Genomic DNA, 17917 nt, shown 5'->3' on the forward strand with positions numbered 1-17917 from the left:
CTTACATTCGCTAGGACGATTGTTCAAATCCGCATCTGGCCATCCTGATGTAGGTTTTCCATGATTTCCCTAAATTGCTTCAGGCAAATGCCGGATTGGTTCCTTTGAAAGGACATGGCCGAATCCCTTCCCTAATCCAATGGGGCCCATGACCTTGCTGTTAGGTCCCCTCGCACAAATTGCCCAACGTAAAGCCCTCCTCAACCTGAAGGTAGGTTCAACATAGCAGTGCTGTACTATGCTTGGACTTGTTTGTCGTTCTATGCTGTTGCTTTCCTCTCACCTTTGAACTGGCCTATCCAACTAGTTACAGAGTATCTTACAGTTTAACACGGACTCCGACCTATGGTACAGTAGTCATTTTTCACATACAAAAATAATTGCCAGAGGTGTAAGAAATTCCAAGGACTAACTGACTGAGGATTGTGCCTCAAACATTTGACCTGTAATAAGACACTCACTCAGCCTTCAAGCCACACTCCATAGGAATAACTGTCAACAGATCATGTTATTGTAAAAAGGAATAAAGTAACTCTTTTATCTGACAGTAATTCGGGATCTCCATCAACCTGCAGTATTGATACAGTGCCTGAGATACTGCAGCTGGTCATAGACACAGTTATTCACAGCTCCCCAGATGGCACAAGCAGAGAGGAAAGTAGACTTACTATCTGGTAGAATTCGTGCTTAAATATGTGCACACAGTGTCACATTGTCTGTTGGCAGTTATCATTTGAAGCCTTCAGACCATGCCATTGATTACGGTGTTCAACTATTTACTTGTTTTATGGTTCCTTCTCTTTTGATATAAGACAGATCTGATATGCTTATGGTGCTCTTGCTGTGTTTTGGACTCTGTTTCTAATCAGCCACTCATTGTGTAGACTTGGTCATTATTGACGACTTAGAACTGCCATTTATTCACTGGTCACTGTGCAGAGTGACAATGTACTTCAGCTACTTACACGGAGTAGGATAGTAAATTACCAGTCGCTTGATTTATTATAGTACCTTGTGTTCCACTGTTAAGCCTCACAATGAATTGGAAAATACTTCATTCCATTGTAACTCTGCTTCATGATATTTTGGTACATAGTGGGACTTGAATTTGTAAGTAACTGAGAGATAGTACTTCAATCTTTTCTTTGTTTTTCATTGTATTCCTTTTAATTACATTGACTTAAGCAAGTATTTCTTTTTCAGACTTTTCCTGATTATGAGATACCACAGGTGGCTTCACAATTCATTGAAAATTACAGTTTCCAGGATGATGAATTTGCTGCAATTGAGGATGCAAACCAGTAAGTTCTCTCTCTCTCTCTCTCTCTCTCTCTCTCTCTCTCTCTCTCTCTCTCTCTCTCTCTCTCTGTGTGTGTGTGTGTGTGTGTGTGTGTGTGTGTGTGTGTGTGTGTGTGTGTGTGTGTGTGTGTACAGGATCTCAGAGATGATTAAATTATACAGCATTTGAAAGGTCTTGTACCTTGATGAGTTTGTGCTAGATAGTATCTGATCTGAGACCTTAACTACTGAAGTGTGAGAACTTTTTTTAAAGAAATTGTAATGAGCAGCTGTTCACTGGTTAAGATGGCGTTTCATTATATTGGCTTAGTGCATAAATTTGTAACATATTTCCATAAGTTTAATGAACACAACAGATACACATAACATAGATTGAGTCGTCAATAATACATCTTCTACTTCACTATTTACAACCTTCTGCTGATGTAGGGTAACGTTTCAGTTCCGCAACTGTGGAAATCACATGGTTTTGAGGTGAAGAACTCATTGAGCCATGTTCAAAGTGCATTCGAAATGAAGTTCTTTGTTGATTATTTGATAGAGAGCGGAAAAGGTTAGAATCAAAGGGCTGAAGATCATGTGATTGAGGTGGGAGTGGAATGACTTCCCAACCCAACTCCTGTATAGTGTTTTTTGAATGCGGGCATGTGTTACCCCGGCATAGCATCACTTCATGCAGTATCTGCAAAATACACACAACAGATGGCAACCCTACACACTGCATATACACACATTTGATACACAATGAAAAGGGAAAAATGAAGTGTTGAAATAAATGTGGTTGAAAAATTGTCGGCTCTCCAGCACGATACACATGGATTATCATCATCAAAGGTCGCAAGTAACAACAAATGATAATTTAATCACAGGAAACTTAGGCTGCAACAGTTGTTTCTAACCTGATAAGAAAACGTACAAGAGAAAACTTAATATAGTACCATAAACTGGGACAATCATTCTAAAACACGAATCTTGATCTCTAATTTCATAATATGTGGATATGACAACTTACTTGTGTATTTATATATTTAAATAAAGAAATGAAAACACTTTTGGCAGAGCTACCTGGCAAACTGGGCAACTTTGCCAACTGCATTAATATCAGTAGAAATCACTAAAAAAAATTACCAAAAAAGTAGTACGAGACCTTGGAAACAATTTACACATTAGTATTACACGCTTTAATGCAAAGAGACTTACAATGAAACTGTTACAGAAAGGTACACACAAAATTCAAATCTTCTAAGTTCAGCATTCTCATCATAAAAGAAAAACTAACCCACTGAGAAGTAGTAATAAAAGTGCAAGTTTTAAATGAATAGCTATGGACGTATAATGAGGAAGAACCTCGGGCTTGCTAAAAATGCCTTAACCTCCTGACCTCTTTAAATTCACCAAATAGAGCCAACTACTGGTTCCACCGTTTAAGTGAGCTGTCCAGTCTTGCCCCCGATGAAGTTAACCTTTTGTGGCTTCTCAAGACCTGCACTGGACAGCCGGAGTCCCCCTAAAACCACAACTTGCCAGCCACGCACCTCTCAACCGATTGACTCTTCAGACTCCGCCAAACCACCAACACCCACACCTCAACCAAAGATCTTAGCTCATAACACACGATTGAATTGATATTGGCAACCTAAGTAGTTAGTGATACCAGTGGAATACCATACCGCCAAGATAAGAGCCACCTCAGCTCAACAACAGCATGGAAAAACCACTTTTCAAAATGCAGAGCACAAACCATCCACTTGCCGTATTGCCAGATTTTGTAGCTTTTGCTCCTCCTAAAATCCATGTGCCCCATAACTTTGACAATAAATCATGAAAGGATGAAGCAGCTCTCCTGATCCCAAAGCTGCAAACATTAAAGAAACACTTGCTTTGCAAGAATTTATAACTCTTTCTGGATTCTTGCATCCCCTATGAAATAATGTTTTTTTTTTTACAAGAGTGCTCTACATCATTGGTCCCTTACTTAGTTTGGCACTTATTGCAAATCTCTCGACCAGCACAAAGTGCCAAGTGGCTGGACAAAAGTGCGGGTGACTCCTCTATGTAAGGAAAGTAAAAGAACACACCTGCAAAATTACATACCAGTATCCTTAACATTGGTTTGCTGCAGAATTCTAGAGCGTTTTCTGAGTTTGAGAATAATAAATTTCCTAGGGACCAAGAAGCTCACATCCACGAATCAGTGTGGCTTTAAAAAACATCATTCGTGTGAAACCCAGGTGGATCTTTTCTCACATGATATAGTGCGAGCTATGGATGAAGGGAAACAGACTGATTCCGTATTTCTAGATTGCTGAAAAGCATTCAACACGGTATGTCATTGCAGACTGTTTACAAAGGTACATGCATATGGAATAGGCTCCCAGATATGTGACATGGCTCGAAGACTCGGTATGTTCATTGGAAACGGGTGTATCAGGAGTGTCCCAGGAAGTGTGATAGGACCGTTGCTATTTTCTACGGACATAAAAGATCTGGCAGACAGAGTGGGCAGCAATCTGCGGTTTTTCAGTGATGATGCTGTGGTGTACAGGAAGATGTCATAGATAAGTGACTGTAGGTTGATATAAGATCACATAGACAAAATTTCTAGTAGGTGTAATGAATGGTAGCTGACTCTTAATGTAGGAAAATGTAAGTTAATGCAAATGAGTAGGAAAAGCAAACCCATAATGTTTGGATAGAGCATTCGTAGTGTTTTGCTTGACATAGTCACATCATTTAAATATCTGGGCATAACGTTGTGAAGCGATATGAAATGGAACAAGTATGTGAGGATTGTGTTAGGGAAGCCAAATAGTCAACTTTGGTTTATTGGGAGAATGTTAGGAAAGTGTGGTTCATCTGTAATAAAGGAGACCACATATAGAACGCTAGTGCGACCTATGCTTGAGCACTGCTCGAATGTTTGGGATCCTCACCAGGTCAGATTTAGAGGTGAGCTGCTAGATTTGTTGTGGTAGGTTCGATCAGCTTGCAAGTGTTAGGGATATGCTTCAGGAGCATAGGTGGGAATCCCAGGAGAGAAGAAGACATCCATTTCGAAGAACACTACTGAGATAGAGAACCGGCATTTGAAGCTGACTACAGATTGATCGTACTGCCACCAACGTACATTTTACATAGGAACCACGAAGATACGATTCGAGAAATTAAGGCTCGTATGGAGACATACAGATGTGTGTAGTTGCAGATGTAGAGGGTCATCAGTCAAATTTGTCTTGTCATAGTTCTTTCTAATGAGTCTTTCAAATGAGTTAGCATGCTTAAAGCTGATCTGTTTCAACTCTAGCTTTAGCAAGGGAAAAATTTGGTACTTATGTCAGGAAAATATTTTTTATACCATTTCACAAAAGAATGGTACCAGTCATCACCAGGTAATCAATTTTTTAATTGTGAAACCTGCTTCTCCATTGACCCCAAGAAATTTTTCACAATGAGCCATAGATCAAGGGTGTCAAGAGGCATTCCCCAATCTCCACACGAGGACTTGTTCGAGGATCTTCCACTATTCAGTGCAGTCTGCACCCTTGTTTCTTTAAATGGAGACTTTTTGTTTTACTTTTCAATTGTGCTTTGAGAAATACTGAAGTCTCTTGCTGTTTTTCCATTGCTCATTTACTTATTAATCACTGTAGAGACAGCTGGCCGTAGCATAGTGTTGTCATAATTATGATACCTGTGTGCTCCCTGTTTGGTTGTACTGAGTCTTGGCATTTCAACGACATATACAGAGACCCAGAAATGCTCGATTAAAATAAAATATGAAAGAAGTAAGGAAAGGCAAGATTCTAGGCTGACAAAGTTGTCCCATTGATACTGAGCTTCCTGCTGCAACATTGCCAAGTTACATTAGTATACTAAATACACCACACAATTTTATTTCTAAAAAGTGATCCTGAAATGTAATTATATATTGCAGTGAACAAAAGAAATAGACTTCACCTACGTTAGAATGAGTGGGCAGGGCAAGACACTTTTGTAGACTACCAGAAACTGTGTGTTCACAAGCTGAAAGAAAAAGCACTGACAAAGACCAGAAAGCAATGAATAAATGTAAAATGTACACCAAATCTGTCATTCATTGTTGCCTTGTGCAGTGAAAGCATTGGAGCCTCAATTTCATGATCCAGGAACTTGGTAGGACACCAAAGATTATCTTATTCAAAAAGTGGCAAAGTTGCCCTGCTTGGTGAAGCTGTCCCAGTTTACAGTGACACATTTGTAACAACTTTATAATGCATTTATTCTATACATAAAATGAACATGTATTGCTGGCAACAGATGATGATTTAGAAACGAAAGAAGCAAAACATGTATGTTTAAAAAAGCAAACTTCCTTTCATTTAGTTGCAAAGATGGAATACATCTCCATGAATTTTGAAGCAACTAAAGGATGATGTAAAACTGATAAAATCTTTAAGAAGTCCACATTTAGTTGTTTAACTTGTAAAACAAGTAAAAGGCCTGATATTTGCTTTTTTACGCACCTGAGTAATATATGTGTGATGTTAACCAACTATTATGGAGAAAATTATGATTATTTTTTCGCCTCTGAAACTAGTTCTTATTTGGGTGTATCTTTGTTTTTGTGACTAAATGATAAGTTCGTGAGTTGTCTGAATTTAACTGTATTATTTACTGTATATGTCTGGTCAATATTAACCCCCTAATGCCCGAATAAATATCTAGATGAAAGATAAAAATAAAAGATTGTGGCGCTTTGGAAGTATTGGAAACACTCAAATGGATGCAGCGCTTGTGAGAAGTGTTGGTAGCTTCATGCAGAACCAGCAGCTAACGGCGCTGGCACTCAAAAGCAGTTAGCCTTCCAGTTATTAATACTGCATTACTATGAGATGAATTCACGCCACTCGGCATTATGGGGTTAAAGTCAAGTGTTCTTGCCAGAGAGAATGGTGCCAATGCCTCACACCAGATCTCTTTCACATCTCTCTTACTTAACCAGTAGGGAGTTCTGAAAAAAAAAAAGACGGTTTCCTTCTTGATTAAGTAGGTTAAAATGTTTGCTCATAATCAAAAATGGCCCACCAGTCATACTTCACCTTCTCCTGTCTTTTTGGATGGAACACTGCACTTCCAGTCAAATTCTTTGTCATTCTGTGTTTCAGGAACTTTTCGTAAATATGTAACTTCCTAAGAGATTGAAACTGTATGTCAGGCTGGGATTTGAACCCAGAATCATGCCATTTGCAGGTGGTGCTGTTACCAGCAGAGTTATCTGGATGCTACTCATGGTCTTTCCTCACAGCTTCAGTTTCCTATTATCACTTTCCTGCTCTACAACTCACCTTAAAAATGTTGCATTATAAGAATAATGTACTCTTTTGCATAATGCTCACCTTCTTGGGAATCAAATTTCATAAATGATTCAGATACAGTGGTAACATTGCAGTGTTTGTAGACAGTGTGCTGTCTTTTGTAAGAGAGAAAATAGGCAGAACCATTCGAGACTGTTGTCTGGGAGAATTAAAGTAGAATGGAGGAAGGTTTCTTTAGGTCTGCAAAAGGTTTCAGGTAGCTCTGGTGAAAATGTCTTCAGGAAACAGAAAATAAGAAAGTGAAATAAGAGAAAAATACAGCTAGACAAAGAGTTACGAGCCAAGCAGGAAGTGTCAACAAGTTAATGGTGATGTTCTTCTTAAGCCTTGACTTGGATGACGTATACAGAGCAAAGCAAATCATCACTAATGTCTAGCTACAAAACTTTAAAGCTAAAGCTTATTGGATTGAAGTCATCTGAATACAAAGACTATACTGTGTAATGTTTATGAGCACAGCATTCCTTGAAACAATCTTGTGTCAAATGAGACTTCTGGCATGTTGCACTGCATCCTGTAAGTTACAAGCTCAGTCCAGAAATTGCCCCAATATTGTGTACTTAGTCTGTTAGGGAACACTGTGATTGGTTGGAGTAGTAGTGCTTTATCTTTACTGTGTGTGCTGTGTCAGTGTTTCCTGTTGCACACGTCTGTGCCATTAACTGCAGCCTTACATGTGTAATGTGATCCTTTCTGTCAGATCCTCACAGGGTCACTCACAGAACATATTCAAAGAGAAAATTGTCAGATCGCTCTCCAATTATTGTGTATGTGGTACACACTGTGCCTCATTGAAAAGCGTTATTTGGATTCCAGTTGGGCCACATTACTGTTACTGTTTGCTACCAGTGTTGCACTGCCCAATAATGTTATGGTATAGAGATATCATTTAGCTGGATTTAAACAGCATTCAGAACACTTTCATCATCGCCAATGAAATTCCTTGCCGTTACAGGAATTTGTGAAGAGGTTGCAGTGCCTCTGAAAATCAGGGTCTAATTTGCTCCCCACATGTGTAGCAGTACTGTGCATTAAATCTTACTCTCAGAGCCTGGTAGAAATACTTTAATGATAAATGTATCAACAAATGACTACTTTCTTCAAAACAAGTCCTCAGGAACTTAAGATTTTGTCCACTGGCAAGTAAACTTCCACAAACAGCTTGCAGAACCTGTTGCCTTCGGCTTTGTGTCTGAGAAGGACTTTGAGGCTTTTAACATATTGAGGCTCTAAGATAACAACATTAATTACAGATTCTAACACGAATCGCCAAGAATAACTAATGAAAAAGTCCCATCGCGCAGCGTTTGAGGTCATATTGCGCAACGGAAGTGAATTATAGCGCACTGCGGGTCTATGTAAAACTAGAGACCCGCGGCGGTGTGCGACCAGAAATTTTCTAAGTCCTGCTCAAGGTCGCGCGCACTTAGCACTTATTTGATGTGGAAGCACCCCCAGAAAGTCAGATTCTGCAAGTTTTGCGAACTTTCAGAAGTAGCTCCTGCAAGTTAGTATGAACTGCTTCTTAGACACGATGAATAGATGTACTGTATTTACTCGAATCTAAGCTGCACTTTTTTTCCGGTATTTGTAATCCAAAAAACCGCCTACGGCTTAGAATCGAGCGCAAAGCAAGCGGAAGTTCTGAAAAATGTTGGTAGGTGCCGCCACAACTAACTTCTGCCGTCGAATATATGTAGCGCTACTCAGGCATGCTTCGTAGGCACAAAGTTAAATACTGGTGCCGAAACCTCTGCGTCAGTAAATAAATTTTTAAAAAAAGATGGAAGACGAGCTTTTTTCTCCGCCCCGAGTTTCAACCACTGCATTTTCATACATTATCCAACGAAGTAAATACAAATTCCGTATTGTTCATCTTCAAATGTAGCAGAATTTCAATATAATACGAAAATCCGACTGGCAAGACTGTTTGGGATGGTTGTCAATATGGCCAACTCTACGTTCTGTATTCTTTCTGCCTGTGAGAAGAGATTGTTGCTAATAGGAATCTGATGAAATGTGAATCACATGGCGTATTCTCTTCACCATAAGAATAATACGAATATAAACATTTTGCCATGTATTCTTTCGTGTTTGCTGCTATCTCATTTAAATCCTGTCTGCCTAATAAACTACGAAACTAGAGTGAGACAACAGCAAACGCGGAAGAATATACATATCATGCCATGTTTATATTCATATTATTCTTATGCCGAATAGTGATACAGTCAGAAATGAAGCACGACAACTGACTAGATTTTTAAATCTAACATGACTCTCATTTCTGTGCAGAATTTAATGTACTAAAGAGGCGTCTGCAAAGATTTTAAATGGAGAAAAATTTTCGCCTAACTCTCGTTCAGAACATGTTCTATCATATGCAGTCTATTATTTGTTTCTTGTTGATCATTATCAAAGAAAGCAGCAGTGTAAGTAACAACAAATAGCAGTCTCTTACCATTGTTTCGCTAATAAGACGATTCCTATTTATTTTTTTAATTGGTAGCACGCACAAAAGCAAGGCATGCCGCGAGCGGCGACAGACCGTAAACACGCACTTTCAGAATGCGACAAACAATGCATGACACAGTACAGTAATGCATTTTCAGCTTAGAGTGACGTAAACACCTATAACAAAGAAAATGGCACTTATCAGATCAAAGCAAAATAAGCAATCGATTCAAACCAGACGAAGCACGTGAAAGAAGTGAAGTGAAGTGAAGTGGAAAGGTACCCGTATAAATATGGCCGGAGCGCCTGACGCATAGCAATGGCTACCTGGTAAAACTTAACTGCTAAGCTTACGACTCGAACCAAACTACTGTAGCTGTATCGTCATTCATTCGACCTAATTTGTCTTATATTACAATGGACCAACTTTGTTTTGATCTGGAGATGCGGCCTAAAACTTTTCTCTCCACTTGAATTTCGAGTCTCAAATTTCAGGTGCGGCTTAGAGTGGGGAAATTTTTTTTCCTTTATTTCGAATCTCATTTTTCAGGTGCGGCTTAGATTCGAGTGCGGCTTAGATTCGAGTAAATACGGTAACTGAAAGGGAGGGAAAACATTCTGAGAGCATTTAGCATACCTAGTATGCTTTAGTGCTCTGTATGGTGCAACAAGGTTGCTATTTACAGCAGGATTGTTATTTACTGTAGAATCTTTGATTGGATATGTAGCTCAGCTGAGGTATACTGTTTGGGCTCAACTGCTCACCTACAAGCAGCTGGCTGCCTGTGGGTACAGGTGGACAGATATTGACAGACTGTTGATACATAGTCAGTCATGTAGCTGGGCTGAAGCCTACATGATTGCACTGCCCTAGCAGAGAGTTGCTGGCATGGGTGGCAATTGTCTTACCACAAGTGCAAAATGTGTACAATAGAGCTGCTCGGCAGGTGGCCTACAGTACTTGTGTTTGCCTGCAGGTGAGGCGAGGGGTCCCATAGTCTCACAGGGCAGCATTAGAACAGCCTGATGCAAGGAATTCGTTGCAGTCTATTTACTTTTAATGATTTATACCGACTACATTATGTATGATTTTTCAGCAGATGTGTGTGTTTTGAAGGTGAATGTTACTGATATGCTTCTGCCTTTCCCATTTCCCAGCTGTTAGTCCAGTGTTGCCTATGCAACACCAGCACACTATCTTGTCAACTGTAAAAATACCTTATAATGTAATTTTATAAATTGAATGTATAATTCTGAAATAACAAGTAAAAAGTTGCAATTGGGTACTGAAACTACAAAGTGATGGGAGTTACAAAATGCAAGACGAGTGAAGAGGGCAGGTTGTGTGTGTGTGTGTGTGTGTGTGTGTGTGTGTGTGTGTGTGATGGGATGTGTAGCTAAACATGAATTTATTGAAGCTGTTGTACAGAATTTGAAGATATTTGCTTGATTATGAATGCTAGGGAAGAAGTACTAAACATGACCTAGAGCCTTCAGTCAGAAACAAAATTTTTAACAGTGATCAAAAAATGTTAACTTAAAAATTAGTTTTAATTCAGTTAATTTGAAAGTATTACTTTGTGATCTCAATTCTGCTACATGCATGAGGTACATAGAAAGGAAATAGTAGTAGTATTAATTGTACTGAAGAAAGCTGGTATGTCTCATTTTACTTTGGTTCCAGGTTGAAGGATGACATTGATCAACAGGAAGATATTTTCGGCAAATTATGTGCCCAAAAAACACAAACATTGGAAAAAACGGATGATGAAGTTTGGGATGATCAAGAACAAGAATTAAACTTCCAGTCAGTCATAGATTCAAAAGCAAGGTAAATTAAGTTTTGCGCTCCCCCCTCCCCCACCCCCTCCCAGTGCACATGCGCACTCACAAAAACGCGCGCGCGTGCGCGCGCGCACACACACACACACACACACACACACACACACACACACACACACACACACACACAGTAAAGTAAACTTGTCCAGAAAATCCTTTCGGATAGTTAAGGTTTTTATTCATTCACTACAGGTTTTGTTTTGTGCTATGTTGCCACTGATTTCTGCATTGCAGTGTTTGCTGGAGATTGTACCAAAATACTTCCATTTCTTGTGCAAACAGTTCTGCACATATTTTCCATGAAGTGTGCTTCGCATAGCACTCAACAATCAACACATGCTGTTTTATCGTGAGCACTTTTTTGTGTCGCATTCAACTGGTCACTAAACTTACGTGCTTCTCTCTCTCTGACTCAAGTGTAATGGCACAGTGAAATACTGAGGGCAGGATCATGTGAGAGACGTGCCTACTCTGGCATGTGTACCAACTGTGCGTTGTAATCACAGTGTCCAGCATTTTCTGTGATGTACTTATTACCCTTTGTCACTACTACGGTATGTTTTTTGTAAGGTGTTTGTGATCTCTCTCTTATTCCCCATTTAATCATACATATTATTTCATTAACTACTGTACCTTTTAGTAGTAATGATATAGGGTGCAGTCCATTAGGAAAAAAGGTTTATGCTTCTTCATTTTGAACTCGCACGCATATGTGTAGGCCACTCTAGGATTGTTTGAAATTCTTGCTTTGTCCTTTGAGCTTGATTTGTTACTCCTATTTGAACTGACTTTCATACATTTACTTTCAGTAATATTTCATGCTTGTTCTCCTTGTTTATCCTCTCAGTCTGAATTCTGTCCTGTGCTCTCTTACCTCCGATTCGAGCTGTAGCTGGAATTCTGTCCTGTGCTCTCTTGCCTCCAATTAGAGCTGTAGCACAACTATCATTTTTTGGCACAAGTGACTAAAACGACAACACGTCCTCGGCTAATGCAAGAGACCGTGTAAGTGGGTCCAACCAGAGCCGACCAAACACAGGTAGGTCAGGGATTATCTGCTGATGTGACAGAAACGGCCACCACATCATCAAGAGATTATTACATAGCCAGATCAGCCAAGGGACCTGCATTGAAATGATGGTGAAACACAGCTGAGAGACAGAAATATTATGGTGCAATGACCTGATTACTTCACGCTCGAGCAATAAGCTCTGTTCTTGCAATGTGATCGGAATCAATGTCTTGACAAAAAAAAAAGGGATGCACCAAACCCACATAAATATCCCCCATTTGTAGATAGATTCATTCGGTCTGGTAGCTGCAAGCTTTAAGAAGAGGTCCACATCATTGTGCTGTTCATCAGGGATCTAAAAGTTGCCTCCACAAGATGTGACCACTAACTGCAGGCATAATGCTGGCTATGTTGTGGATTTAGCACCTTCCAGCTAATGGGCTACCTCGGGGACTACTTACAGTTGCTGCTAGCCTCCCTGAAGAACTACTGTTAAAGCCAGAGATGGACAGCTGCTTAATCACCTTCACCTGTATGGGCACACAAGCGCTGTATGCCTCCCTCTGCAGTGGTAGGCACTGATGGCAGAGAGCTGTCTTCCTTTATGGTGTCCACAGCGGGATTCTGTGCCTTTGGACATGCTCTGTCCTGAGCGGCCAACCTGAGTCCAGTCAGTGCACACACAGCCACATGCACCTGTTCCCAGAGTTGCTGGTATCATTGCAGGCTGCCTATTTCGTGGTTCAACACCTGCCATGTTGAGCAAATGCCTTGGAGGGCATTGCCATAGATAGTTGTTACTTGTGGTGTGTGCTCACTAATAAAATGCGTGTTTAATCAATGATTTTTTTCATGATAACACTTCATCCTGCAAGCTGGCAGCTGCTCACAGTACCACTTGCTACCCCACCCAGGGTGCTGAACTATCAGTTCCTGATACTCTCTAGTCAGTTCTACCGCCTATTGTAGTGGCCGTCCAATACTGGCCATTACAAGTAGTTTCAGAGATGGGATTGGCATTTGCAGCTGGATCCAGGACCACATCTCCAGTCGCAATTTGCACTATCAGAATGCAATGAAGTAAATTTGGACTGCTTTCTGAGAATGTTTAAATATTAGTGTTAGTTTTCACCTTGTTAGTATGGGCAATGCATCTTTTCAGGAGCAAAGGTTGCTGCTCACTGTATAGAAGTTTTAAAGGTGTTGACCATGTGTAGCATTTCATACCTCCTCATCATTTTGATTTGTTTCTCCTGTTGTTGTTGTTTGTTGTATTTGTTGGCTGTTTCCAAATGGGAGGTTAGTAGATCCTTGTGAGACTGTGCCAGTTAATAGGGCAGTGTGTCTGGTTACGAATAAGGGGAAGTAGTAATTATGAATAGCCACTCAGGCAGAAAGTTTTAAGTTACAGTAAGAAAAGTCATGATAGTATTACTTTTAAGTGTCCACGTTGATTTTGTTTTGTGTGAATGAGAGAAGATCAATCATGTCATTGGCAGTGACATAGGGGGCTAACCTGGGGAAAATTTTGCAAAAGGAAATAGTGGCTCTGAAAGCAGACCAAGCAGATATAGTTGTGAAAGTAAATGTTGCAGAGAAAAATGTGTCTTTGTACAGGGAAGTGTCCAGAGCAAGTGGAGAAGAGGCAGAAAGAATTTGACAAATGATTGGTTAAAAACGAGGAAAAAAGTAAAGTGTATGTTGTAGTGCAACTACTGGTTTTGAGTCGACAAGGCTAAATCCTTTTTGGAGACTGTGCCTGAGAATCGAGAGGTTCACCAGGGTGCATATATGCATGCAAAATGCATTTATTTTTTGAATGCTCTAAAAGTATGCATTAACAGTCTCCTTTATGAGATCACAAGTGCAGTTTTAAACTTCATATTTTGGGGAAAATTGATTTTGCATGTGTATTTATTAGAATTTACAAGTAATGGCATATTCCCCTTTTTCTAGCCGAAATCAAAGTTCTCATTCATAATCAATTAACATTTTATCAAAAAATCATAAAGTAAAGTATTTAAAATTCTACTTGGTTGACATGTGTAATACTTCACTTTATTTTCTTGAAATGACGGCTTGTGGCTGTAGTTATAAGATTTCATCATATGAGATAATTGTTTAGCCATGTTACAACAGATGCTGAGGTTTCCCTCATTCATAGTGCAGGATGTATGTGCCCTGGGAATTCTGGGACTTTTTCATTGTCTTGATTTTCAGTTAAATTTTTGTACTTCTGACTGGTAAGAACTTATAGTCTGACAAAGATTGTTACTACAGTCAGCTACTGCAGAATAATACTGCAGCAGTAAGACATAAACAGGGGAGTAACACCAAAATGCAACTTTCAGTGTAAAGAAAATATGCCATACAACATCAAATCGCAGTGCACTCATAAGCATCTGCCCACAGCAAAATGAGTCAAAGGGTTTAGGACAAAGACTTTGCAATACTTTGTAACAACAGACTGGTTTTGATGAGCATGACGTCACAACTATTTATGTTTTTAACAGGTCGTGTGAAAATATTGTAAGTAAATTTCCTTCTGTGCAAGATGAATTATATTGTATGTGAGGATGCGTGATGAATTTCTTAAATCACTTGGACGCAGAAGACCTGCTATTTATGCCATTGTTTAAAATTTTACTGGCTTGTTTGTGGTAGATTACTATATCTTAAAGGGCAACACATGCTAAAGAAGACAAAGCTTCAACTCTGGTTTCCATATTTATTCTAGTTCTTTCATAGATTACAAATTAAGCAACAACAATAGCAAAAGTGTAATTACTCCTCAAAACAAAGTCTTGTCTTTCCTGTGGAAAAGTCAAGGTGTATTCAGCCAGGTAACCCACGAAATGTTAATTGCACAGCAGTGAAATGTGTAATCGTGCTTGTCAGAAATATATATATATATATATATATGTTATATATGTCTGCTTGTGTCTGTATATGTGTGGATGGAATGTGTGTGTGTGCAAGTGTATACCCGTCCTTTTTTCCTTTTTTCCCCCCTAAGGTAAGTCTTTCCGCTCCTGGGATTGGAATGACTCCTTACCCTCTCCCTTAAAACCCACATCCTTTCGTCTTTCCCTCTCCTTCCCTCTTTCCTGATGAGGCAACAGTTTGTTGCGAAAGCTTTAATTTTGTGTGTATGTTTGTGTTTGTTTGTGTCTATCGACCTGCCAGCGCTTTCGTTCGGTAAGTCACCTCATCTTTGTTTTTATATATAATTTTTCCCACGTGGAATGTTTCCCTCTATTATATTTTCCACGCGGGAAAAATATATTTAAAAACAAAGATGATGTGACTTACCATACGAAAGCGCTGGCAGGTCGATAGAAACACAGACAGACACATACATACACACAAAATTCAAGCTTTCGCAATAAACTGTTGCCTCATCAGGAAAGAGGGAAGGAGAGGGAAAGACGAAAGGAAGTGGGTTTTAAGGGAGAGGGTAAGGAGTCATTCCAATCCCGGGAGTGGAAAGACTTACCTTAGGGGGGAAAAAAGGACGGGTATACACTCGCGCGCGCGCCCACACACACACACACACACACACACACACACACACACACACACACACACATACAGACACAAGCATATATATATATATATATATATATATATATATATATATATATATATATATATATATATATAAAAACAAAGATGATGTGACTTACCAAATGAAAGTGCTGGCAGGTCGACAGACACACAAACATACACACAAAATTCTAGCTTTCGCAACCAACGGTTGCCTCGTCAGGAAAGAGGGAAGGAGAGGGAAAGATGAAAGGATTTGGGTTTTAAGAGAGAGGGTAAGGAGTCATTCCAATCCCGGGAGCGGAAAGACTTACCTTAGGGGGAAAAAAGGACGGGTATACACTCGCACACACACACATATCCATCCACACATATACAGACACAAGCAGACATATTTAAATATGTCTGCTTGTGTCTGTATATGTGTGGATGGATATGTGTGTGTGTGCGAGTGTATACCCGTCCTTTTTTCCCCCTAAGGTAAGTCTTTCCGCTCCCGGGATTGGAATGACTCCTTACCCTCTCTCTTAAAACCCAAATCCTTTCATCTTTCCCTCTCCTTCCCTCTTTCCTGACGAGGCAACCGTTGGTTGCGAAAGCTAGAATTTTGTGTGTATGTTTGTGTTTGTTTGTGTGTCTGTCGACCTGCCAGCACTTTCATTTGGTAAGTCACATCATCTTTGTTTTTAGATATATATTTCCTACGTGGAATGTTTCCCTCTATTATAACCATATATATATATATATATATATATATATATATATATATATATATATTTTGTTGTTGGCCAACTACATCGTGTGTCCTATGCTTTGAATGTATTCTGTCACTTCCTATCAAAACTACTTGACACAAACTATGATTGGCTGATAAAAGTGCATTGCACAGGCGAAATCTCGATTTCAGTGCTTTGGAAGCTGCCTTGCTGTATTTGGGGGAATTTTTATCCTTTCCTAAATATGCAGTGTACATGTTGCCACACATCATTCCAAAATGCATTGTCGTTTGCTGGGTTTCATTTTCTAAAGTGCCAGGAAGTTCTGTGTCAATATATAAAATCTTTACCATTCAATGGATTAATAAGATTTACACCTCTAAGCGGAAGTATATTGTCACTTAATATGAAAAACTCTACTTTTACCCGGGCTATAGCTTCTTTTCAACTGGGAAATCTGGAGCTTTTTTTTTCCTTGTCTGTTTGTGTGCCCTGTAGTGTGATGGTGAATCATCTGAGGTATAATATAAGATCACATCTGCTGTATGTGTTACATGCATTTACTTGCAGTTGCAATCACAGTTCTTCAAAAGCAAGAATGTGTAGTAATACTTTGTTTCGTTAAGTAAATGTGTTTCAGAGTTTGGGAGCTATAATTTTAGTGATGAGGGACAAATATTATTTAGATTTAGTTTATTATGTGAGTGAAGTATTGTTTCTGACAAAAAGTTCCAAGTAGTGCACATCTGAACACTGTGAACTACAAACAAAATGCAACCAGAAAATCTGCTTTACCTCAAAAATTTGCAAGTATGTCATTTAGGGGACAGGTCGATGATCTGGAAGGTTCATGTGACTCATTTGTCAAGAAATTACGTTTTCAGTAATCATAAGTGCAAACATTGCTCTGTGGAAAATGAATTTATTTATGGTAAAACTTAGTTAAAAATTTCACTAGCAAGTGCTTGATGAAACTGTCCTCAGTAAAATGTGTGTGCCATGATATTCGGGATGTGTTAAAATGTGAAAACATTTGGCTTTCAATAGACGAGACCACAGTTGCTGCAGGCCATTATGTACGTAGTGCAGTTGTCAGTGAAGTGAAATCTGGAAGTGAAACTGAACTCTTAAACATTCAAATATTTAAAAAAGTAAACCATTCTACAACTGCAAATTTTTTTAATGATTCCGTAGCTTTCTTGTGGCCAAATGGTATAAGATACGACAATATGCTGTTATTTCTTACAGATGCTGCTCAATACAATGTAAAAGGAGCAAATGCACTATTAAGTTCTTTACCCAGAAACTAATATATTTGACCTGTTTAGCCTAAGGGCTATGCCACATTCCAGAAACGGTGAGATCACAATATCTGGAAATTGACAGTCCTGTTCCAATGTCAAGAAAATTTTCATTAGAGAAATTGCTACTTTCAGTTTTCACAGAATTGGCTCCAAAATTATCATTACATCCACAGCCTATTCTAGCACGATGGGGTTTGTAGTTAGATGCCTTAGGTTAGGATGCTAAACATTTCAGAGAACTGAAAAAAGAATTTGGACACTTTAGATCTGGAAGATGCAGCTTCTGTACAGATCTCAGGAGTCTTAAAACTCAGGTAATATAGAAAATAATTTGCTGTAGATATGTAGTCACTTTTCATTGTGCTACCATAAATCATAAAGGAACTGTAGGTT

At 39.2% G+C, this 17917-nt stretch overlaps 1 protein-coding gene across 5 annotated transcripts in view; it reads left to right on the forward strand.

Moving 5' to 3' along the window:
• The window catches only part of LOC126414524 (serine/threonine-protein phosphatase 6 regulatory subunit 3), a 191317-nt gene that overhangs the window by 130658 nt on the left and 42742 nt on the right, over positions 1–17917 (forward strand). For all 5 annotated transcript variants that reach the window (XM_050083356.1, XM_050083352.1, XM_050083353.1 and 2 more), the window contains 2 exons: positions 1204–1301; positions 10789–10935. In XM_050083356.1, the coding sequence (XP_049939313.1) occupies positions 1204–1301; positions 10789–10935 (245 nt within the window). The remainder of the gene's footprint in view (positions 1–1203; positions 1302–10788; positions 10936–17917) is intronic.

Source organism: Schistocerca serialis, chromosome 1, assembly GCF_023864345.2.
Source record: "Schistocerca serialis cubense isolate TAMUIC-IGC-003099 chromosome 1, iqSchSeri2.2, whole genome shotgun sequence".
NCBI lineage: Eukaryota > Metazoa > Arthropoda > Insecta > Orthoptera > Acrididae > Schistocerca > Schistocerca serialis.